Genomic DNA, 25,544 nt, shown 5'->3' on the forward strand with positions numbered 1-25,544 from the left:
GATTTGTATCACCTTGATCTCCTTTTGCTGTCTAATTGCTCCAGCCAGGACTTCTAGTACTATGTTGAATAGGTAGGGGGAGAGTGGGCAACCTTGTCGAGTCCCTGATTATAGTGGGATTGCTTCAAGTTTCTCGCCATTAAGTTTGATGTTGGCTGTTGGTTTGCTGTATATTGCTTTTATTATGTTTAGGTATGAACTTGGATTCTTGTTCTTTCCAGGACTTTTAACATGAAGGGGTGTTGGATTTTGTCAAATGCTTTCTCAGTATCTAGTGAGATGACCATGTGATTTTGATCTTCGAATTTGTTTATATGGTGGATTACATTCATGGATTTCCTTATGTTAAACCATCCCTGCATCCCAGGGATGAAGCCTACTTGGTCATGATGAATGATCGTTTTAATGTGTTCTTGGATTAGTTTTACAAGGATTTTGTTGAGTATTTTTGCATCAATGTTCATAAGAGAGATTGGTCTGAAGTTCTCTTTCTTTGTAGGGTCTTTGTGTGGTTTAGGTACAAGGGTTATTGTAGCCTCAAAAAATGAGTTAGGTAGTATTCCATCTGATTCTAACTTTTGGAATAGTTTGGAGAGTATTGGTGTTATATCCCCAATAAATGATAGAATTCTGCACTGAACCCATCTGGACCTGGGTTTTTTTTGGTTGGGAGTCTTTTGATGACTTCTTCTATTTCTTTAGGTGTTATAGGGTTATTTAGATGGTTTACTTGGTCCTGGTTAACTTTGGGATCTTGTATCTGTCTAGGAATTCATCCATTTCCTCCAGATTTTCCAATTTTGTGGAGGATAAGTTTTTGTAGTAGGATCTGATGATTTCTTGAATTTGCTCAGTTTCAGTTGTTATGTCCCCACTTTCCTTTCTGATGTTGTTAATTTGTATACTCTTTTTTTTCGCCCTCTAGTTAGTCTTGCTAGGGGTTTATCAATCTTGTTGATTTTCTCAAAGAACCGACTTTTGGTTTTGTTGATTTTTTCAATGGTTCTTTTTGATTCTATTTAGTCTATTTCTGCCCTAATTTTGATTATTTCTTGCTGTCTACTCTTCTTGGGTATATCTGCTTCCTATTGTTCTAGGGCTTTTAGCTCTGCTGTCAAGTTGCTGATGTATGCTCTCTCCTGTGTCTTTTTGGAAACACTTAAGAGTAGAAGTTTTCCTCTCAGTACTGCTTTCATTGCATCCCATAGGTTTGGGTATGTTGTGTTTTCATTTTCGTTGAATTCTAGAAAATCCTTAATTTCTTTTTTTATTTCTTCTTTGACCCCGCTATTGTTTAACAGAGCGTTATTTAGTTTCCATGTGTATGTGGGCTTTTTGTTCTTTTTGTTGTTGTTAAAGGCCAGCCGTAGACCATGGTGATCTGAGAGGATGCATGAGAGTATTTCAATCTTCTTATATCGATTGAGGCTCGTTCTGTGTCCAATTATGTGGTCAATTTTCGAGAAGGTGCCATGGGGTGGTGAGAAGAAGGTGTATTATTTTACTTTAGGATAATATATTCTGTATATATCTATCAATTGTAGTTGGTTCAAAGTCTCTGCTAGTTTTGCAGTGTCCTTGTTCAGTTTCTGTTTCCATGATATGTCCATTGGTGAGAGTGGGGTATTAAAGTCTCCCACTATTATTGTGTGGGGTGAAATGTATTTTTTGAGCTTTAGTAGGATTTCTTTTATGAATGTGGGTGTTTTTTTATTTGGAGCATATATGTTAAGGATTGAGAGTTTCTCCTGACAGATTTTCCCTGTAGTGAGTAAAAAGTGTCCTACCTTACCTTTTTTATAAGTTTTGGTTGGAAATTTACTTTATTCGATATTAGAATAGCCACTCCAGCTTGCTTCTTGGAGCTGTTTTCTTGGAAGATTTTTTTCCCACCCTTTAACTCTGAGATAGTGTCTGTCTTTGTCTCTGAGATGAGTTTCCTGTATGCAGCAATAGGCTGGATTTTGTTTATGTATCCAGTCTGATAGCCTATGTCTCTTTATTGGGGAGTTGAGTCCATTTATGTTAATAGATATCAAGGAATAGTTGTTTCTGTTTCCTGCCATTATTGCTTTTGTAGGTTGAATTGTGTCTCTGTTTTTTCTTCTTTTTGTTTCTTGTTTAGGAGTTTTCTTGTTTTTACTAGGCATTATTTTCCCTCATTGTATTGGGTTTTCCGCCTATAATTCGTTCTAGTGCTGGGTTTGTGGTCAGATATTGTGTAAATTTTGATTTGTCTTGAAATATCTTCAGCTCTCCATTGATGGTGATTGATAGTTTTGCTGGGTATAGCAGCTTGGGCTGGCACTTGTGTTCTCTTAGGGTGTGCATGATGTCTGTCCAGGTTCTTCTAGCTTTCATAGTCTCTGTTGAGAAATCGGGTGTGAGTCTGATTGGCCTGCCTTTATATGTTACCTGACCTTTTTCCCTTACTGCTTTTAGTATTCTTTCTTTGCTTTGGGCACTTGATATTTTTACTATTATGTGTCGGGAGGTATTTCTTTTCTGGTCCAACCTATTTGGAGTTCTGAAGGCTTCTTTTATGCTTGTGGTCATCTCATTCTTGAGGGTAGGGAAGTTTTCTTCTACGATTTTGTTGAAGATATTTACTGTGCCTCTTAGTTGATACTCTTCTCCCTCTTCTATTCATATTATCCTTTGGTTCCGTCTTCTCATTGTGTCCTGGATTTCCTGGACATTTTGGGTTAGGATCTTTTTGTTTTTTGCATCTTCTCTGGGTGTTTTGTCTATATTTACAATGTTGTCTTCTGTCCCCGAGATTCTCTCTTCCATCTCTTGTAATCTATTGAAAATGCTTGCTTCTGTGATTCCTGATTCCTTTTTTAGGTGTTCTACCTCTAGGGTTATCTGTTTTTGTGTTTTCTTTATTGTGTCAATTTCCATTTTAAATTCCCTTTTCCATTCCTTCATCTCTTTGATTCTGTTTTCCTCTAGTTCTTTGAGTTCTTTGAGTGTTTTTCTTGTTTTCTCTTTAAAGGCTTCTGAATCTTTTTGCTTTTCCTCCTGTTCTTGTTTAAGTATCTCTATCAGAACCTTGAGGTATGATTTCAGGTCTGTGTCTTCCTTTTCTGGAGTGTTTGGAATTCCGATGTTTGCTGTTATGGGAGAGCTGGGTTCTGGTGTTGCCAGGTTGTCTTGGTTTCCTTGGGATATACTCTTTTGCTTTCCTCTTGCCATTTTGTTGTCAGTGATATGTTCTTGTCTTTCCCTTGTATCTGGTCTGTGTCCCTGAATCTCCACTGTTTAGATGGCAGATGGGTCGAGCCCTGTTCTATTCCTCAGAGTTGTCGGGTGGGAACAGAAGTTCCAAAGTTCTATTCCTGGTCGCTGGATCAGATAGGGCGGGCCAGGGCAAGGCAGGGGGTGCACTCTCTGTGTGCACTCCACAGAGATCTCTCTGCTCCCTGGCAGCTCAGGTCTCCCACCCACCAGTTGCTCAGCCTTTATGCGCTGCCTTTCCTGGTGGCAGATGGGCCAGGCTCTGCTCTGCATCCTGAAGTCACCACCGGGTGGAAACAAGTTTGTAATTTTTGTTCCTGGTAGCTGGATCCATTAGGGCAGGGCAGAGCAAGGTAGGGGGTGCACTTTTTCTGTGCACTCCACAGAGATCTCTCTGCTCCCTGGCAGCCCAGGGAGCCCACCCACCAGTTGCTCAGCCTCTATGAGCCGCCGTTCCATGTGGCAGATCGGCCAGGCTCTGCTCTGGGCCCTGAAGTCGCCTCCGGATGGAAACAGAAGTTCCTAAGTTCTGTTCCAGGTCACTGGATCGGGCAGGACAGGGCAGGTCAAGGCAGGGGGTGCACTTACTGTGTGCACTCCGCAGAGATCCCTCTGCTCCCCAGCAGCCTAGGTCCCCCACTCACCAGTTGTTCAGCCTTTATGAGCTGCCGTTCCGGGTGGCAGATGGGCTAGGCTCCGCTCTGCGTCCAGTTGCTCAGCCTCTACCAAAGATTACATCTCTTAATATAAATTTATGATCCTCCCGGTGTCATATTCATTCAAACCACCACTGTGAGCAGAAGAATGGAAACTACCTATAGTACCACGTTCTCATTTTATTGAAATGAGTGATGTTAGCCAGTTTAGATTTTTCAGAACCATGCTTCTGACAGCATCTTTTAAACTAAAAAACAAAAACAAATACAAAAACCCCCAAATGATTGTAACATATAACTTTGTATGTAGCTCTTAATCATGCCTACTTATGACAAATGTTTTTCCCCAGTGTAGAGTGTTTCTATTGCAGATATCAAGTGATCATAACTTTTTTTTTAATGTTCCACAGGCAACAAAATTTCTTCTTGGAAAAAAAGTGCAATTCTAATCATGATGTCATGTTCAGCAAATATAGGAGTCATCCTCATTTTGAATTTAAGACAAAGAGGTATGTAAACAAGAGGCTGATGCCATCATGTAAATGGTTTCTCTCAAATGTTCAGTAAGATATTTAGCTTAAACAACATGGTCAATAGAAACAATCACAAGGAAATGTCTTGATTGAACCTAGAATTTTATAGGCTTAATAGTAGATGCACATGACTATTCTGCTCCAAAAGAAAATAATTTCTTTGGAGTTCAAGTTCATAGTAATTCATTTGTTGTTGTTTTATTGTTTATGCCCCAGTTGGTAGTACCTAATAAATTGCTTTGAGTGCTTTATATTTTAAGGCAAATGAAATAATAGTTATCCTAAACTACTATGTTTTACCTTTTAAAATTTTATTTATATACATGGCTATTTTGCCTTCATTTATAGTACTTGTGGAAGTCAGAACATGGTGGTAGATTCACCAAATTATCTTTAGCCACAGTGTAGATTTTTGGAATTAAACCCAGGCCTTCCCAGAGGGAGATGTTAATGCTTTTAACTGCTGGATCAGTTCACAATCTTCTGTATCTTAAACTATCAAGTCAATGAAATATTTTATCATTAAAAAACCAAGAAATCCTGAAAATTCAAGTCTATCTGAAAATTTATTCAGAGTATATGCTCCCTGGGGAGAGTACAAGTTTCCTTCCTTTGAAATTGTCCCAATTGGTAAAGGACTGTACCTCAGCTTATGACATTACACCTTGCATTTGCATAAAGATCCTTAAACTCATCGATTTATCAACAAATAAAAAGAAGATTTGAAGTTTGGAAGGAAATGTGTTGGAGAGCTTAGACTTTGTTTGAATGAGAAAGTGGTAGGAGTATGTTCAATATATTCTATATAAATTTTGTAAAGAAAAAAAAAAAGGCTCGCAGTGCGTAGGTGGGACAGCAAGGAGGAATAAAGAATAATTTTGGCTGAGGAAACTATAATAAGAATATATTGTAAATTTTATTTTCAATTAAAAAAATAATTTTTAAAGAATCAAATCAAAATCAAATACATATTACACAGAAGTAAAACTAGTCCTATGTATAAATTTCAAAGTGAAATTCAATAGTTAAGCAATAATTTTGATAATATTAACTTAAAAACATATATTAAAATATGCCTAAATTTAAAGAGTTTGTTTGGAGCTTGTTTTAAATCAAAAGATAATTTTGTAGAAATTACTTTGTTTTCAACATTAGTATTTTATGGGAATGGTATTCATAGACTACTGTAATCGTTATTTCTTTTTATATTTGAGGGTGTAATCAGAATAAAAATTACAAAAGAAAACAAGAGGAACATATTTGATATGTGTTGTCATCCCTTTTATTCTTAAAGTCTTGTGAAAAATATTTACAAAAGGCCCAGGACAATGAAAGAAAGTGATGATATATACTATAGTGGTTCTCAACCTGTGAGTTATGACTATTGCAAAACACATATTTTGTATAGGAACTGAGACATTTCTCAGTGGAAAAATTACATTAATTAGGTAGAAACAAAGTTAAATTTAGGCTTAAAGGACACTTAGCTGACTGAGTACATTGAATAGACAGCCTTGGTAAAAGAAAATCGTTCAGATAGGGATGAGGAAAGATGTGTAGCAGCTATTATATAAAATTAGGGAGCAAAATCAGAATGCTCCTCAGGAAATAAGATGTTTGAGGATTTTAAGACCTCATATATTTTAGAGATAGTGACTATCTAATAATGCTCTGTTTCACTATACTTTACATGAGCCAAAACTTCTGAAGACTCTTAGCACTAAATAAAAAAATATTTTATTCCCTGTGATCTTCAGACAGAGTAGTAAAAACAAGAAACATGCTGCATGAGAAAAATGAGTCCCAGTTTCTTTATAATCTCTTTCATGGTTGACATAAAAATGTTCATCTCCAAATTCAAGTAGGCACAGTTACTTCTCTATTGATCTTCTAGATGTAGAAAGAAGGAACAACAGGAACCTGAAAATTGAATCTACTTTTCTTGTGTAAGCTAGCCTTTTCTTTTTGCTGAAACCTTCCCAATTCATTACTTTCTCTCCAGTTCCAGATTCAGATCAACATTTTGAATTGGACACTTTGTGGTTGGAAGATATTACAATGGTCCTTCTTGCACTGATTGTGTATAGCAACAAGCTCATGTTGTTGATTTACTTCAGATTGTATGGTAAGTAGGATGGGGATTGTGTTTACTCAGAAGATCTGCTTTATAGGACTAAGGCTCAGATGTCTGAAAGGTTACCTCACTAGTAATTTTGTCTTAGTAACTAAAACAAAATCTATATGAAGAACTCTGCATTGTATAAAGGCTGATATATGATAAATTGGAGACTTCTTTTGGGGATGACTGGCGTTTTTCACTTATAAGATTGGGGGGACTCTCAGGTAAATGACTGTCATAGCTCTTACTCTAAACTTATGACAACTCTTCCATGGTGTACAGATGGGAAGAATAGTTTTTTTTATCAATAAATCCCAAAAAGCATTTGTATACTAAACTCTTCTCAAAAACTGAGTGACTTTTTAAGTTTTGATTTTGAGAGTTTGGACTAAAATTTCAAATTTTACATACATTAATTTAATTTTAATAATGTTCTCTTTTATAACTGTGTAAATGCCTCTAAGGGCCAGACCAGCAACATTGATAAATTTGTGTTTATGAAGACAGCATCTTTGAAATTTCCTTCCTTTAACTTATGTCTAAGCATAGAAGTCCTATGGAATATATATTTTTTGCTGGGCAAATATATTTTCCATATGCATGTGGATAAGAATATTGAATGGGTATGCTATGAAAAAAAGTTTCATAACATATTTTGTGACTTATCAGTAACATACAGTCCTAAAATGTTCCATTAGAAATGTACAAACATGTTATGGAATAATGTTCCATCAGTTCAGAGCACTTGCTACTCTTTTTTTAAATTATATTTTTGATAACTACATACATGAGTACTATATGCATACCTTTTTGTAGGATGAATGAATGTAAGGGTGCTCAAAACTGAGCACCAGTGAAAACAAAAATATTAAACACACAGTGTTGTCTTTCCAAAGTAACATATATTTTACTCATTTTTTGTCTAAAATTTTGTGAACTGAGTTGATTAATAGCCTGGTAGTCTCAGTGCTATCTGTATGGTCAGGAAACTCCAGCTCCCTCAGAATGTTGCCTTGAGCCTGTTTATCTCAGTCAGTCAGTAGTTCTATTTTCCCCAGACTCTACCCATTACCTATTTTTACCTTGAAATTCCTTCCTTAGTTAATATACAGAAACTATGTTTATGGAAAATGTCACTTGTACTTTACATGAGTTTTGATGCTATTATGTCTTAGGATTTGTTGTGTACATGAGATTTATTATCTCCAGAAAACATTTTTCAAAATTTTGTTTTCCTTACATATGCCTCATGTAAGTTACCACATGTAAGACTCTTGATGTTTGAACTAACACTAATAAGGGAGTCATGTTGAACTAAATTGCTTTTGTATCTCACATGGATCAACCCTCTGTTAGTATAGTGAAAATAGTTACACCACCAAAAATGATGCCCAATGTGAGGGAGTTATCCCTCAGAAGAGGCTAAGAAATTTTTGCTTTGAAATAGAGGAATGTGGCTAAGAAAGAGGCTAAGAAATTTTTGCTAATAAATACAAGAAGGTGGGAGTTTGTTTCTCTCACCTAGGGGTTTGCAACAATAAATGAGACTAAAGTGCGCATGTTTTTACTCAGTCCTTTGAGACAAGAATTTTTAAACTTCTAAAAAGCTTTTCAAGATCAAGAACAGCAAAACAATTAGAGCATCAGTTCTTCAGCTTTGTACAAGTGACTGTAAAATTCAATCCTCTGATTCCTAAACAAGAAACCACAGTATTTGATAATTGGAAGCAAAATGTGACTGATGTGAAGAGAGTAAGGAAAGGTGAGATAAAATACCTGTTGATTATTTTGCAATCTGGAGAACAGTATTGTTGTCCTTGGACTCTTTCAGGAGATTGATATACAGGTATGAGTCACCCTGTGTTGTTGTTGTTTTTTTTTTTGCATAAAAGTATACAAACACATTTTTATAAGGTTGTAATTAAGTATTTGTGGGTACCTATACATACACATATGTATATATGTAACAATAATATAGGAAAAGTGGTTATTAATTTGAAGAGATAGAGAAACTGAGAGGGGCAGTAGGAAAAAAAAGGGGTATGTGATACAGTTCTACTTTAATTGAAATATATTGTTTTTTTTTTCATTTTTTCTTGATCTTCACACAGTCTTTGGGTTGTTTCTGGGGTGTTCAGGGCTTTTTTTGGGTTAGTATCCCATTATCAGTGACTGCATGTTATGACTGTTCTTTTGTTACTGGGTTATCTCACTCAGGATGATATTTTCTAGATGTATTCATTTTCTTAAGAATTTCATTAGGCCATTGTTTCTGATAGCTGAGTAGTACTCCATTGTGTAAATGTACCACAATTTTTGTATCCATTCATCTACTGAAGAACATCTGGGTTCTTTCCAGCATCTGGCTATTATAAATAGAGCTGCAATGAATATTGTAGTTCATGTATCTTTGTTGTATGTTGGAGTATCTCTGGAGTAAATGCCCAGAAATGGAATAGCTGGGTCTTCAGGTAGAACTATGTCCATTTTTCTGAGGAACCGCCAAACTGATTTCCAGAGTGGTTGTACCAGTTTACAGCCCCACCAGCAGTGGAGAAGTGTTCCTCTTCCTCCACATCCTCGCCAGCATCTATTGTCATCTGAGTTTTGGATCTGGGCCAATCTGACTGGTGTGAGGTGGAATCTCAGGATTGTTTTGACTTGCATTTCACTGATGGCTAAGGATGTTGGGCACTTTCTTAGAGTTTCTCAGCCATTCAATATTCCTCAATTGAGAATTTTTTGTTTAAGTCTGTACCCCATTATTAATAGGGTTGTTTGATCCTCTGGTATCTTGCTTTTTGAGTTTTTGTATATCTTAGATATTAGGCATCTATCTGATGTGGAGTTGGTAAATATTTTTTCCCACTCTGTTGGCTGCCATTTTGTTTTCATGATACTGTCTTAAGCCTTACAGAAGCTTTATAATCTCATTAAGTCCCATTTGTCAATCTTTGACCTTAGAGCTTGAGCTATTGGAGTTCTGTTTAGGAAATTTTCTCCAGTGCCTATGATATCTAAGGTTTTCCCAACTTTCTCATCAAATAGTTTCAGTGTACCTGGTTTAATGTGGAGATCTTTGATCCACTTGCACTTGAGCTTTGTACAAGGAGATAAGTAAGGGTCTATTTTCATTCTTTTGCATGCTGAGTGCCAGTTGGACCAGCACCATTTGTTGAATAGGCTGTTTTTTTTCCATTGAATGTTTACTGCTCCTTTGTCAAAAATCAGGTGAAAATATACGTGAGGGCTCACTTCTGGATCTTCTATTCTATTCCATTGATCCAAGTGCCTATTTCTGTACCAGTACCATGCAGTTTTCAGCACAATTGCCTCGTAATATAGCTTGAGGTCAGGGATAGTGATTCCCACAGATGTTTTCATGTTGTTGAGGATGGATTTCTCTCTTCTTGGTCTTTTGTTATTCTAGATAAAATTACACATTGCTCTTTCAAACTCAGTGAAGAACTGGGTTGGAATTTTGATGGGACTGCATTGAATCTGTAGATAACTTTTGGTAAGATGGCTGTATTTAAAATGTTGATTCTTCCAATCCATGAGCATGGGAGATCTTTCCATTTTCTGAGATCTTCCTCGATTTACTTCTTTAGAGGTTTGAAGTTCTTGTCATACAGTTCCTTCACTTGTTTAGATAGAGTCACACCAGGGTATTTCATATTTTTTGTGAATATTGTGAAGGGTATCTTTTCCCTAATTTCTATCTCCACATGTTTGTCCTTTGAACATAGGAAGGCTACTGATTTGTGTGAGTTAATTTTATATCCAGCCACTTTGCTGAACTTGTTTATCAGCTGTAGGAGTTCTCTGGTGGAATTTGTCGGTTCGCTTAAGTATACTATTATGTCATCTGCAAATAGTGATGTTTTTACTTCTTCCTTTCCGAATTGTATCCCTTTGATTTCCTTCTGCTGTCTAATTGCTCCAGCCAGGACTTCCAATACTATGTTGAATAGGTAGGGAGAGAGTGGGCAGCCTTGTCGAGTCCCTGATTTTAGTGGGATTGCTTCAAGTTTTCCACTGTTAAGTTTGATGTTGGTTGTTTGTTTGCTGTATATTGCTTTTATTATGTTATGTATGGACCTTGGATTCCTGTTCTTTCCAAGTCTTTTAACATGAAGGGGTGTTGAATTGTGTCAAATGCTTTCTTAGCATCTAGTGAGATAACCATGTGGTTTTTTCTTTGAGTTTGTTTATATGGTGGATTACATTGATGGATTTCTGTATGTTAAACCATTCCTGCATCCCAGGGATGAAGCCTACTTGATCTTTTTGAATGATCAGTTTAATGTGTTCTTGAATTCGGTTTGCGCGTATTTTGTTGAGTATTTTTGCGTCAATGTTCATAAGTGAGATTGCTCTGAGGTCTCTTTCCCTGTAGGGTCTTTGTGTAGTTTAGGAATGAGGGTTATTTTAGCCTCAAAAAATGAGTTTGGTAGTTTTCCATCTGATTCTATTATGTGGAATCATTTGGAGAATATTATTATTATGTCATCAATAAATGTCAGAAAAAACGCTGCACTAAACCCATCTGGACCTGGGTTTTTTTTTGGTTGGGAGGCTTTTGTTGACTGCCTTTATTTCTTTAGTTGTTACAGGATTATTTAGCTGGTTTACCTGGTCCTGATTTAACTTTAGTACCTTGTATATGTCTAGGAATTCATCTATTTCCTCCAGATGTTCCAACTTTGTTGAGTATAGGCTTTTGTAGTATGATCTGATGATTTCTTGAATTTCCTCAGTTTCATTCGTCGTTTCTTCACTTTCTTTCTGATTTTGTTAATTTGTATACTCACTTTTTGCCCTCTAGTTAGTCTGGCTAAGGGTTTATCAATCTTGTTAATTTTCTCAAAGAAACAGCTCTTGGTTTTGTTGTTTCTTTTAATGGTTCTTTTTGTTCCTATTTGGTCTATTTCTGCCCTAAGTTTGATTATTTCTTGCCGTCTACTCCTCTTGGGTGTATCTGCTTCCTTTTGTTCTAGAGCTTTCAACTGTGCTGTCAAGTTGCTGATGTATGCTCTCACCAGTTTGTTTTTGGAAGCATTCAGAGCTATGAGTTTTTCTCTCAGTACTCCATTCATTGCATCCCATAGGTTTTGGTATGTTGTGTTTTTGTTTTCATTGAACTCTAGAAAATTCTCCATTTCTTTCTATATTTCTTCCTTGACCCTGCTATCATTTAACAGAGCGTTGTTCAGTTTCCGTGTGTATGATGGCTTTTTGTTGTCTTTGTTGTTGTTAAAGACCAGTCTTAGACCATGGTGGTCTGAGAGGATGGATGGGAGTATTTCAATCTTCTTATATCTATTGAGGCTCGTTTTGTGACCTATTATGTGTTCAATTTTCGAGAAGGTGCCATGAGGTGCTGAGAAGGTGTGTTCTTTTTTTTTAGTATGATATGTTCTGTAGATATCTATTAATTCCAGTTGGTTTAAAACCTCTGCTAGTTTTACAGTACCCTTGTTAAGTTTTTGTTTCCCTGATCTGTCCATTGGTGAAAGTGGGGTATTGAGGTTTCCACACATTATTGTGTGGGGTGCAATGTATTTTTTGAGCTTTATTAGGGTTTCTTTTATGAATGTGGGTGCTTTTTTATTTGGAGCATATATATTAAGGATTGAGAGTTCCTCCTGACAAATTTCCCCTGTAATGAGTAAAAAGTGTCCTTCATTATATTTTTTTGATAACTTTGGGTTGAAAATCTACTTTATTACTATTAAAATGGCAACTCCAGCTTGCTTCTTGTGGTCATTTGGTTGTAACTTTTTCCCCCACCCTTTTACTCTGAGATAGGGTCGGTCTTTGTCTCAGAGATGAGTTTCTTGTATGCAACAAATTGGTGGGTATTGTTTATGTATCCAGTCTGATAGCCTATCTCGTTTTATTGGGGAATTGAGTCCATTTATGTTAACAGATATCCAGGAATAGTGGTTGCTGTTTCCTGCTATTTTTGTTTTGTTGAATTGTGCCTGTAGGTCTTTCTTCTTTTGGTTTTATTCCTTAAGTTTTCTTGTTTTTATTGGGATGTAGTTCCCCTCATTGTAATCAGTTTTCCACATATAATTCATGGTAGTGTTGGGTTTGTTTTCAGATATTGTGTAAATTTAGTTTTGTCTTGGAATATATTAGTCTCTCCATCTATGGTGATTGAGAGTTTTGCTGGGTATAGCAGCTTTTGCTGGCACCTGTGCTCTCTTAGGGTCTGCATGATGTCTGACCAGTCTCTTCTAGCTTTCATAGTCTCTGTTGAGAAATCGGGTGTGATTCTGATTGTTCTGTCTTTTTAAGGTACATGGCCTTTTTCCCTTACTGATTTTCGTATTTTTTCTTTACTTTGGGCACTTGGCATTTTGACTATTATGTGTTGGGAGGAATTTCTTTTCTGATCCAATCTATTTGGAGTTTGGTAGGCTTGTTTTATGTTCATGGTCATCTCATTCTTAAGGGTAGGGAAGTTTTCTTCTATGATTTTGTTGAAGATAATTACTTTGCCACTTAGTTGGTATTCTTTGCCCTCTTCTATTCCTATTATCTTTAGGTTTGGTCTGCTCATTGTGTCCTGGATCTCCTGTACATTTTGGGTTAGGAGCTTTTTGGTTTTTGCATCTTCTCTGACTGTTTTGTCTATGTTTACAATGTTGTCTTCTGCCCCCGAGATTCTCTCTTCCATCTCTTGTAGTCTATTGGAAATGCTTGCATCTGTGACTTCTGATTTTTTTTAGGATTTCTACCTGTAGAGTTATCTCTTTTAGTGTTTTCTTTATTGTGTCAATTTCCGTTTTAAATTCCTTCTTCCATTCCTTCATCTCTTTGGTTCTGTTTTTTTCTAGTTCTTTGAGCTCTTTGAGTGTTTTTCTTGGTTCCTCTTTAAAAGCTTCTGATTCTTTTTACTTTTTCTCCCGTTCTTGTTTAAGGATCTCTATAATCATCTTGAGGTATGGTTTTAAGTCTGTGTTTTCTTTTTCTTGTGTGTTTGGCATTCTGCTGTTTGCTTTGATGGGAGAGGTGGGTACTGGTGTTGCCTGGTTGTCTTGGTTTTTCTGGGGTATGTTCTTTCCCTTTTCTCTTGCCATCTTGTTGTCAGTCTTGTGTCCCTGGATCACTGCTGGATCACAGCTGGCCCACCGCTGGCTTACTGCTGGTTCACTGCTGTTTCAGTCCTGTGTCCCTGAATCCGTGTTGGCTCACTGATGGCTCACTGCTGTTCCACTGGCTCATTGCTCTTCCTGGTGGTGGGTGGTCTGAGTGTGGTTCCTCACTCCATGTTGTCTGGTGTTGGCTCACTGCTGTTCCTGGTGGCGAGTGGTGTGAGTGCGAGTGCGGTTCCTCACTCCTTGTTTTTCAGCTGGGAATAGCCCAATGCAGGGTTATTGGTTCCATAGAGCAAGCTGGGGCGGGGAGGGGGAAGCAGGGGACCGCACACCGGCTCACAGCTTGCTCACTCATGTTGTTTTTTTTTTTTTATTACCTTTGGAACTTGGCTTATAATTTCTTTGTGTATATTGTTAATATTGTGCACAGTGCTAAGTCATTGAAATAATCTATTCCTTGGTGGTTGTGGAAAATTTTTTCTCTTTTAATATCAGATAATTTCTATATAATATGTGTAATGGTGATTCTGGCAAAATCAAAATACTAAGTTCTGATTTCCTTACTTCCAGATGCTAGAAGTCAAATGTCTTCTATCTTTTCTAGAATATATTCCTAGTTACTTTAAAGACCTTATACATCTTTTTTTTTGGAAGGTGATATAAATATTAACAAAAATTTATTTGCATATTTTGTAATCTATGGAGAGACACTCTATATTGTCTCTTCAGCTTAGAAATGGAGTACTACTCAGCTACCAGAAACAATGACTTTATGAAATTCTTAGGAAAATGGCTACATCTAGAGAATATCATCATGAGTGAGATAACCCAGTCACAAAAGAACAGACTTAATATACAGTCATGATAATTGAATACTAACCCCAGGAAGCTGAGAACACCCCAGAAACAACTCACAGACTATATGAAGTTCAAGAAAAAAAAAATGAAAAACAATTATGCTTATCTTTACACAACAAGAAATCTTTGACTAATTCCAGGTTACATCTTGTTTTACATGTACTTTATGCTCATTGTAACTAGTAAGATCTTAATGCACACTACCAAACCTTAAAAAAACCCAAGTACTGACAAAAATGTATTCGTATACTTTTATGCAAAAATGCTTAAAATCTGTACATTTATCTTTGTTTTTTAAAATAAAGTTATTCAATTAAAAAAAAGAGGAAAAAACAGTTTCTAAGAGTGTATTTCCTGCTGAAGGAGTAATTCATTTTTTCAGAATTTGTGAATCCAACTCAGTTTGCTTATTTCAGCTAATGTTCTTCTCACAACTACTCTTGTGAAAGATTGTTCTAATTAAAACCCCTATAAGCCGAACTATCTCCAGTTCACCACTCTATTGATTTGGTGCTACCAAAAGTTGTTAGGGTCAGAAAAGGAAATTCTTTTAGGTATGGTAGTCTCAGAACTCTAACAAAGATGTCCTAGTCACAAAACCAGCCTGATACTATAGTTCTGTTTATGAGATATGTAGGAGAGGATAATGATTCCCATCTTCTCAGTTGATAAGTATCTTAGTCCTTGAGCTATTCTTCATAATGCCTAAGCTCCTTTTGTTAATTCTTTCTCTCTGTTCTAGGATATAGTGATGGTAATAAAAATTGTAAATATTTAATGTTGAGATTCTCACATGCCATGTTCTTTACAATATCATATGGAACAACCGCGTTTCTGCAATTACTAAACAAAGGTAAATCGTGTTAATAGTACTAGCATAGTTTTAGTTCTGTTTTTCTAGAATAATGACTCTGGGAGTTTTATTCATGAGAAACTTTCATCATTGCCATAGGATCTGTGGTTTCATGTAATTCTTAAAAGATCATATTCTAACATAATACTATGGGAAGCAACAATTAGATCTGTTAGTATTTTCAGCTGTGATTGGAACAAGATACTTATGAACCTGCCACAAGAAGAAACAGCTTCAGAAATAGCACTGAATTAAGTCACATTTACTTTCATTACTTTATTCATTTATATGTCAATATACATATAACAGATCAGGTTATCAAAAACTGCATATTATGTCTGTTCTTTTGTGACTGGGTTATCTCACTCATAATGATATTATCTAGATGCAACCATTTTCTTAAGAATATTGTTAAGTCATTGATTCCAATAGCTTAGTAGTACTCCATTGTGTAAATATACCACAATTTTTGTGTCCGTTAATCTGCTGAAGGACATCTGGGTTCTTTCCAGCTTCTGGCTATTATAAATAGAGATGCTATAAATATTGTGGTGCATGCATCTTTGTTGTATATTGGAATGACTTTGGGGTATATGCCCAGAAGTGGAATAAGTGGATCTTTAGGTAGTACTATGTCCAATTTTCTGAGAAATCGCCAGACTGATTTCAGGGTGGTTGTACCAGTTTACAACCCAACCAACAGAGGAGAACTGGTCCTCTTTCTTCACATCCTTGCCAGCATCTGCTGTCATGTGAGATTCGGATCTGGGCCAATCTGACTGGTGTGAGGTGGAATCTCAGGGTTGTTTTGATTCACATTTCCCTGATGACAAAGGATGTCGAGCGCTTCCTTACATTTCTCTTAGCCATTCAATATTCCTCAATTAAGAACTTTATGTTTAGCTCTGTACCCCATTTTTTAATAGGGTTGTTTGATTCTCTGGTGTCTAGATTTTTGAGTTTTTTGTATACCTTGGATATTAGGCCTCTATCAGATGTGCGGTTGGTAACGATCTTTTTCAACTCTGTTGGATGCTGTTTTGTTTTCTTGATGGTGTCCTTAGCATTACAAAAACTTTGCAATATTATTAAGTCCCCTTTGTCAATCTTTGACCTTAGAGCACAATCCATTTTGTCTTGTTTTGTTTTGTTCAGGTAATTTTCTCCTGTGCCTATATGTTCTAAGGTTTTCCCTACTTTCTCATCTAATAGTTTCAGTGTACCTGGTTTAATGTGGAGATCTTTGATCCACTTGCACTTGAGCCTTGTACAAGGAGATAAGTAAGGGTCTATTTTCATTCTTCTGCATGCTGAGTGCTAGTTGGACCAGCACCATTTATTGAATAGGCTGTCCTTTTTCCATTGAATGTTTACTGCTCCTTTGTGAAAAATCAGGTGACCATATATGTGAGGGCTCATTTCTGGATATTCTATGCTATTCCATTGATGCACGTGCCTATTTCTATACCAGTACCATGCAGTTTCTAGCACAATTGCCTTGTAAAATAGCTTGAGGTCAGGGATAGTGATTCCCGCAGATGTTTTCTTGTTGTTGAGGATGGATTTTGCTATTCTAGGTCTTTTGTTATTCCAACTGAAATTGTACACTGCTCTTTCCAACTCATTGAAGAATTGGGTTGGAATTTTCATGGGGATTGCATTGAATCTGTAGATTGCATTTGGTAGCATGGCCATTTTTAAAATGTTGATCCTTCCAATCCATGTGCATGAGAGATCTATTTTCTGAGATCTTCCTCGATTTCCTTCTTTAGAGGTTTGAAGTTCGTGTCATAAAGATCCTTCACTTGCTTAGTTAGAGTCACACCAAGGTATTTCATATTTTTTGTGACTATTGTGAAGGGTATATTTTCACTAATTTCTTTCTCCACACGATTGTCCTTTGAATATAGGTAGGCTACTAATTTGTTTGAGTTAATTATGTATTCAGCCACTTTGCTGAACTTGTTTATAAGCTGTAGGAGTTCTCTGGTGGAATTTTTGGGGTTGCTTAACTACACTATCATGTCATCTACAAATAGTGCTGTTTTTACTTCTTCCTTTCCAATTTGTATCCCTTTGATTTCCTTTTGCTAATTGCTCTGGCCAGGACTTCCAGTACAATGTTGAATAGGTAGGGGGAGAGTGAGCAGCCTTGTTGGAAATTTACTTTATTCCATATTAGAATAGCCACTCCAGCTTGCTTTTTGGAGCCGTTTGCTTGGAATTTTTTTGCCCAATTTTTACTCTGAAATAGTGTCTTTCTTTGTCTCTGAGATGAGTTTCCTGTATACAGCAAAATTCTGGGTTTTATTTATCCAGTCTGATAGCTTATATCTTTTTATTGGGGAGTTGTGTCCATTTATGTTAATATATATCAAGGAATAGTGGTTGCTGTTTCCTGCTATTATTACTTTTGTAGGTTGAATTGTTCCTGTGTTTCTTTCTTCTCTTGGTTTTCTTGCTTGGAAGTTTTCTTGTTTTTACAAGGATGTAGTTCCCCTCATTGTATTGTGTTTTCTATATAAAATTTGTTGTAGTGCTGGCCTTGTGATCAAATATTGTGTAAATTTAGATTTGTCTTGGAATATCTTCATCTGTCCATCTATTGTGACTGATAGATTTGCTGGGTATAATAGCTTGGGCTGGCACTTATGCTCCCTTTGTGTCTGCATGATGTCTGTCCAGGCTCTTCTAGCTTTCATACTCTCTGTTGAGAAATCAGGTGTGAATCTGAATTATCTGCCTCTATATGTTACTTGACCTTTTTCTCTTGCCGCTTTTAGTATACTTTCTTTACTTTGGGCACTTGGTGTTTTGATTATTATGTGTTGGGAGGAATTTCTTTTCTGGTACAAACTATTTGAAGTTTTGTGGGCTTATTTTATGCTCAGGGTCATCTCATTCTTAAGGGTAGGGAAGTTCACTTCTATGATTTTGTTGAAGATATTTACTGTGCCTCTTAGTTGATACTCTTCTCCCTCTTCTATTCCTATTATCCTTAGGTTTGGTCTTCTCATTGTGTGCTGGATCTACTGGACATTTTGGGTTAGGAGCTTTTTGGTTTTTGCATCTTCTCTGACTGTTTTGTCTATGTTTTCAATGTTGTCTTCTGCCCCCGAGATTCTCTCTTCCAAATCTTGTAGTCTATTGGAAATGCTTGCATCTGTGACTCCTGATTTCTTATTTAGGATTTCTACCTGTAGGGTTGTCTCTTTTAGTGTTTTCTTTATTGTGTTCATTTCTGTTTTAAATTCCTTCTTCCTTTCCTTCATCTCTTTGGTTCTGTTTTCTTCTAGTTCTTTTAGTTCTTTGAGTGTTTTTCTTTTTTCTTCTTTAAAACCTTCTAATTCTGTATGCCTTTCCTCCTGTTCTTTTTTAAGGATCTCTATTATCATGTTGAGGTAGGATTTCTGGTCTGAATCTTCTTTTTCTGGGGCCTTTGGCATTCTCGTGTTTACTGTGATGTGAGAACTGGGTTCTAGTGTTGCCAGGTTGTCTTGGTTTCCCTATATGGTATGTTCTTTTGCTTTCCTCTTGCCATTTCATCGGCAATGATTTGTTTTCGCCTTTCCCTTGTACCTGGCCTGCCCCTGGATCTCTGCTGTTCCTGGTGATGGATGGTCCAAGCCCTGTTCTGCACCCCAAAGCCGTCGAGTGGGAACAGAGATTCCAATGCTGGGTTCCTGGTCCCTGGGTCAGGCAGGGATGGTGCATGTTTTCCATGCACACTCGGCAAAGATCTCTCTGCCCCCTGGCTGCTCAGATCTCCTTCTCACCAGGCCTTAACCTTTGGAAAATTTTGGTCCATGTGGAAGATGGGCCAAGCCCTGTTCTGTGACCCAAATCTGCTGTGTGGGACCAGAGGTCCTAATGCTGGGTTCCTGGACCCTCGATCATGCAGGGCACGGGTGTGCTGTCTATGTGCACTCGGCAGAGATCTCTCTGCTCCCTGGCTGCTCAGATCCCCTTCTCACTAGTCCTTAACCTTTGGGAACTGCTGGTCCAGGTGGCAGATGGTCCTAGCCCTGTTCTTAAGCACAATAAATTACCTTAAATTTAATGTCTTAGGTCAGAAAATGTGTGTTCTTATAGTTCTGGGGATCAAAGGCCTAAAATGGGTTTCACTAGATTAAAGACACTATTTTCCAAAGGATCTAGGAAGAACCAATGTATTACCTTGTATACTTTCTAATTATATAGATTATACAAGTATATTATTAAGTACAGATTTTTTTATTCTTTCCCAAGTTGGTTTATTGTGTTGGATAATTTTAGTACTTGCAACTGTGGTTATGGATCCTTATTGTCTTGCTAGCTGTCAGATTGCTACTGAGTTGAATTATATCACATGCTTCCTATGAAATAGCAAACAATGAAGAGCCAGATGTGTTTAATTTGTAGATCACTGTGTATCTTCTTTATTCTGACTGAATTAATTTTAGAAGTTTTTATTATTAGATTAATTTCACCCAAATAATCCAAAAAGTCTTCTTTTATTTTAGGGTTTACAGCTTTCATTTCACCTAAAATTTTCTTTTTTCACATAATACAACACATATCAAATTTCCAGAGTGTACCTATAGATATTTTGTAGGTTAATTCTGATTACTACAAGATGGCCCCAAAATCAATTATATAATTTTGTTCAATTTATTCTAATGTTCTTCTCAAATTTTATTCCAATTGTGTCATCAAATTAAATTTGACAATATTGGATAAAGATAAACTTCATAAATACCTATTTTATGTAGTTTTAAGAAATGGTTGAATAGTCCAGTTTAAATAGCAAAACAATGTATCTACATTTTGCATTGCTTTGGTATTCATTCTCTTTGGTTTTCTTTCTCTGTTTCTTTGTTTTTCTTCTTTATACTCTTCTTTCTGTTTTGATACAGAATTTTATTATCTATCAGAGACTGGTCTCTACTGTAGACTAAATCTCTTGAATGCTGAGTATAGGCATTCTCCCACTCTGAAAAATTCGTACAGGTGATGAAATATGAAATGATATAATTTAACATCTCTTTTTTGTACATAGTCTCATTAATTATTTAATTTATAAATTTTCTTTGTTTCTTTTCAGATCCCCTATTTTTTATGTACAGAAGCTGTATGTTAGATATAACAATGTGTCTAGGAACCGTGATTTTAATTTTCAATATTAAAAAGGGTATAAAATTGTTATCATGCATAACAAGTAAGTAAATAAGGGTTGTTACACTAATAGTAACATGTGTATGAGGAGGTGGGGAAGGGAGAGAGGAGGAGGATGAGAATAAGGAGGGCTTGTACTAGAAAAATGGCTCAGTGCTTAAGAGTACATTTCTTTCTGTACACTGGGCTGGATTCTCAGAATTCAAGTGGTGTTTTACACCTGTCTATCATGCCTGTTCCAAGGGATCAGATGCTTTTTTGGACCTCTATATGTGTGGTGCATAAACAAATTTGAAGACAATTTAAAATAGAAGGCTTCTTTTATTCTCCAGTTGATAGCATACAGAATACTCACTGTGTTGATCAGTTTTTCTTAAACCATGATTCAATAAATGAATCAATTTTTCTGTTGGCACTTTTAGAACTTTCTAAAAATGCCAAGGTTGCTTCTTCAAATATATATGTATGATATTATATTTAGATGAATTAAAAATTACCAAGATTTATTATTTATTGCACATTAAAAAACTGTTTTCATTATTTATGTGGAGCAAGTTCACTCTTTTCTATAGCTTTTTAACAAGATAATTTAAGGTAATAGGTACTAAGTTAGAATGGCACTGATAGTATCATCTACACATTGTTTCTGTTACAATGGGAGTCGGGGTCTTCAGGTATATGATATTCTCCCTAAACTTATTGTATAAAGATCACAACTTGTATTTCTTACTAAAATATCTTTAGTAAGTATTGAATAGCTGATGCATCATAAGAAGAACAGCTATATCCACAGACTGTACCTCTCAGAGATTCCAGGGATTAAATCAGCAACCAAAGAGTATACATGGATAGGTCTATGTCTGCAGCTACACATGTAACAGAGGATTGCCTTATCTGGCAACAACGGGAAGGGAGGTACTTGGTCCTATAGTGACTTGTTGATCCAGCCTGGGGGATGCTACTGGGTGAGGAAGGAGTGGGTGTGTGGATTGGGGAGTACCATCTTACACACAAAGGAGATGGGGTAGGATGGGGGAATTTGCAGAGGGAGAACAAAAATAGAAAAACTCTTGGACTGTAAATAAATGAATAACCAATTAATGAAAAAATAAAAAGGAATAAGTAACAGAGTATGAAATTCTAAGAAGAAAGTTGTTTTGTACTCATAATTGAATCCATCCTAAATTGTTTCTCATAAGAATGAATATAATACATTTAAAAATATACCAAAATACCTAAATTTATGAAATCATTAGATAAATATTTCCTCAAATGAAAATAAGAAAAATATAAAAATATGAATATGTATCAAATTACCAAGGTTACATCATTGAAATGTTAATATAAAAATGATATTGTAGTAATAAATTAGTGATTACTTATATGAATGAATGTAATCCCATACTTGGGCATCTGAATATACATGTTATATCTCCATAGATTCAACTTACAGTAAATCAAGATTATTTTAAAGATTTTGTTTTTGAGGGGAACACCAAGCTGGTCATGGACTCTTACACATATTAAATATGTCAGGTCTGAAAAGTGTGTTTGAGAGATGATGGCAGAGAATTTGTCGTAAGTGGCCAACCAATAACTTCTCTAACTAGAGAGATACATATCAGAAGAGGAAGAAATTTCCTGATACAGTTTGTATGGCCAATAATTTGAGTCTAGATATCCCAGTGTTCTTTTTAATAGAACCAAACAGGGCTTCAAAAAGAGAGTAGTTTTGGGGGGATAGATAGATATGAAATGATTGAAATGATTCTTAATGGTATTCTTCTATAATCATACAATAAAAATAGCTATTTTACTTTAATGTTTGCCCTAGGTAAAATTCTAGAAATATTCTTCTGCAAGGACTGACTATATGATACTCTTCCAGAACTCAGCAATAAATCAAAAATATTGTCAAAAGTATATGTGACTAGAATACCAATCTCACCCCAAAACATTTCATGTAAAAATCTGTTGTGCCTGAAATACATGCAAGGGTGATGATGTTACATAATTTGCAATGTGTGAACAGCCAATGTTGAGTTGGGCCAGTTTAGCTAAAATAAACATCTATACCACAAAAGTAAGCATAGGCCTGATAATCTAATAGGTCCAGAAACCAAAGACTGCATAGCTCAGAGTACTACATGACTGGCAACACAAATGTTAACGAAAAGATTTTTAATAATAGATAGTCTGTTACAGCCATGAATTGACACAAAATTCAGTGGACTGCTTAGAGTTGATGAAAGAATCAGCAGCAATAAGGTATTAAACCTTAAATTAAACTAGAGAATAATTTAAAATGTAGGAAGAGGGATTGCAGGAGCCAAAGAAGTCAAGGAAACCAGGAGAACACAGGCCACAGATTCAACAAATCAGGGCTCATAGAGGAAAACCATGGAGCTTGCTGCGATCTGAACTAGATCCTCTGAATATATGTTATTGTTGTTTACCCTGATATACTTATGGAAATCCTAACAGTCAGAGTGTGTATATACATGGATGTCAGCCAAAGGGAGTTCTGTGTTTCTTTTGTCTGTCCTTTGAACCATTTTTTTCCCATTGGTTCCCTCTTTGGCAGTCAATATGATGATTTGTGTCTAATCTTACTATACCTTGTCATGGTTAATGTATTTTGTGAATATCACTGGAAGGCCTCTTCTTCCTCAGGGGAACAAGAGAGGAGAACATCTGGAGGTGAGGATAGAGGAGATAACAAAATTGAGTATAGTGGAAGAAGAGAATATTGTGATCAGGATATATTTTATTACAGAAGAATTTTGAAAAAAAAATGTATGGGACTTTTACTGAACATGTGATGACATGGACTTCCTGTTAATAACACAACTGAGGGTCAGAGAATTCTTAGCCAAAAAGAGAAAATTTACACCATAATACCAACTTTAAAATATCACATAGTATTTAGGAAGAGGGGTGGAATAATTATTAAAGGCCAAAAACAATGAATTACTAGAAAGAACCTATGTATTCTGGATACAACACAGCAACTGAGCATAAAAACTTACAGTCATTGTGACATATGCATACAACCTATCCAAGCCCCAGCCAATTCAAATACTGGCATGCAGAGGAGGGCTGAGCATGAAGACACACTCAGAGCAGAAGAGATATTTGCAATTGTTAACTGCTTTTTGAAGGGAGGTCACTTCTATTGAAGAGGATGGTGCCAATAATTTGCTCATGTTGCAGTGAAAGGACACACAACTGAAAATAGTAAGCACAAATTGGTCTTGAAGAAAAAGCAAAAAGACACAAAGTTGTAAAAGTCAGGATAAAGTCTGAGAATAGTTTAGGGAAAGATGAATATATCACAACATGTACAAAATTCACAAAGAATTAATAAAAATATTTTAAAAAAATGGTAAAAGCCTTACCTAAGATCATAGACACTCCAGGCAGGATGTGGTTGGAATATAGGGTATAAAAGAATAACAGATAAAATTAAAAGTAGGAAAATGTATCATATAATTACTGTTTAAAATTCCATTATATTATATATAATAAGAAATTTAAAAGAAGGAAGAGGAGAAGGTAAGAGGAAGGAGAAGAAGGAGAAAAAGCCTGTATTCTACTGTTTGGGTTTTAATTAATTCCTGGGGTGGTCAGGTTGACAACCAAGAATAGATACTTCAGAGTGTGACTTAAAATTTGTAAGGCAAAATAAACTATTTGCTCCACTCCCAAAAATGCAAAAATATTAAAATTATAAAATATATAAGAATGATTACTCAAAATAATAAAATGTATCATTTTATATAAAGTATTTGAAAAATGAGAAGACTGATCTAGGGCAGTCTCTGAGTGAGTGAATAAATTCTAAGTCAAGTCACAGTCATTTTATTCATCAGGATTCTCTAGTCACAAAATATATGTAATATCTCTATACATCAAGAGAACTTTCAGAATGACATAAAATCTGCAGTATAACATTCTATAACTATTAATCCTACAATCACACAATTGTGTTGTAAATTTAGAATAGGTCAATATCCCTTGGGAAACATCAATTTATGATCCCAACTTAAATGCAATTACTGTTGATATTCTGTTAACTGATGTTAAAGAAATTAGAAGAAAGTACAAATACCTATATAAATGTGTTCTTAAAATAAAACTAAAGTACTCATGCTACTTATAATCTTCATTTTTGTAACTGGGTATGTGGCCTTAGATTATATTTATATACTGAACATTCTATATTGTATCTTTTTTTCTGTAGATATGGCTAATAGATCCATTCCTGATTGCTGGGATATGCGGCTATCACATTCTGCACGTTCTAACTCTGCGGACTAGAAGCCACTCCAAAGTGTACTATACCATGCTAGCTCCCGGGATACTTAAGCTGCCCTCTTTATGTTGTCTCTTCCTGACAGGAAATTTGCTCACGTCTCCTGTAACCCGTAAACTCAAAGCTCTAGAAACTTGAAATTTAACAATCACATTTATATATTAAACTATCTATCTATAAAACATCCACACAATAAATTCATAGTCAATTAATAAACACATAAGATGTAATCCACCCACTTAGACCAATTTCACTCATGAATATTGATGCAAAAACAATCAATAAAACTCTAGCAAATGAGTTTAAAAATCCATCAAAACAAACATTCACCATGATTAAGTGTGATTTATGCCAGGGATGCAGGGATAGTTAGATATATGAAAATCCATCAAGATAAGCAACTATATAAACAAACTCATAAAGAAAAAAAAAAAACCCACAGGATTATCTCATAGATACTGAAAAGCATTTCAGGAAAAACAAAACCCCTTAATGTAAAAAGTCTCAGTAAGATCACAAGGCACATACCTAAACATAATAAAAGTAATATGCAAAAAGCAATTGCAAAAAGCAAAAGCAAAAACAAAAACAACAAACAAACAAACAAACAAATACTACATGGAGATAAATTTGAACCAATCCCACTAAAATTAGAGACAAGACAAGGTTGGCCATTTTTCCCTATTTATTAAATATACTACTTGAAT

General features: G+C 35.8%; 1 protein-coding gene across 1 annotated transcript in view; it reads left to right on the forward strand.

Annotated features, from left to right (window-relative positions):
- The window catches only part of LOC308424279 (selection and upkeep of intraepithelial T-cells protein 2-like), a gene marked incomplete at both ends in the record, with an annotated part of 78,312 nt that extends 53,337 nt beyond the window's left edge, over nucleotides 1–24,975 (forward strand). The window contains 2 exons of the mRNA XM_080921223.1: nucleotides 6,432–6,554; nucleotides 24,923–24,975. Coding sequence (XP_080777349.1) covers nucleotides 6,432–6,554; nucleotides 24,923–24,975 — 176 coding nt within the window. The remainder of the gene's footprint in view (nucleotides 1–6,431; nucleotides 6,555–24,922) is intronic.
- Nucleotides 24,976–25,544: the final 569 nt, after the last annotated feature.

The sequence above is a fragment of the Micromys minutus genome (assembly GCF_963924665.1).
Source record: "Micromys minutus genome assembly, chromosome: 9".
Taxonomy (NCBI): Eukaryota; Metazoa; Chordata; class Mammalia; order Rodentia; family Muridae; genus Micromys; species Micromys minutus.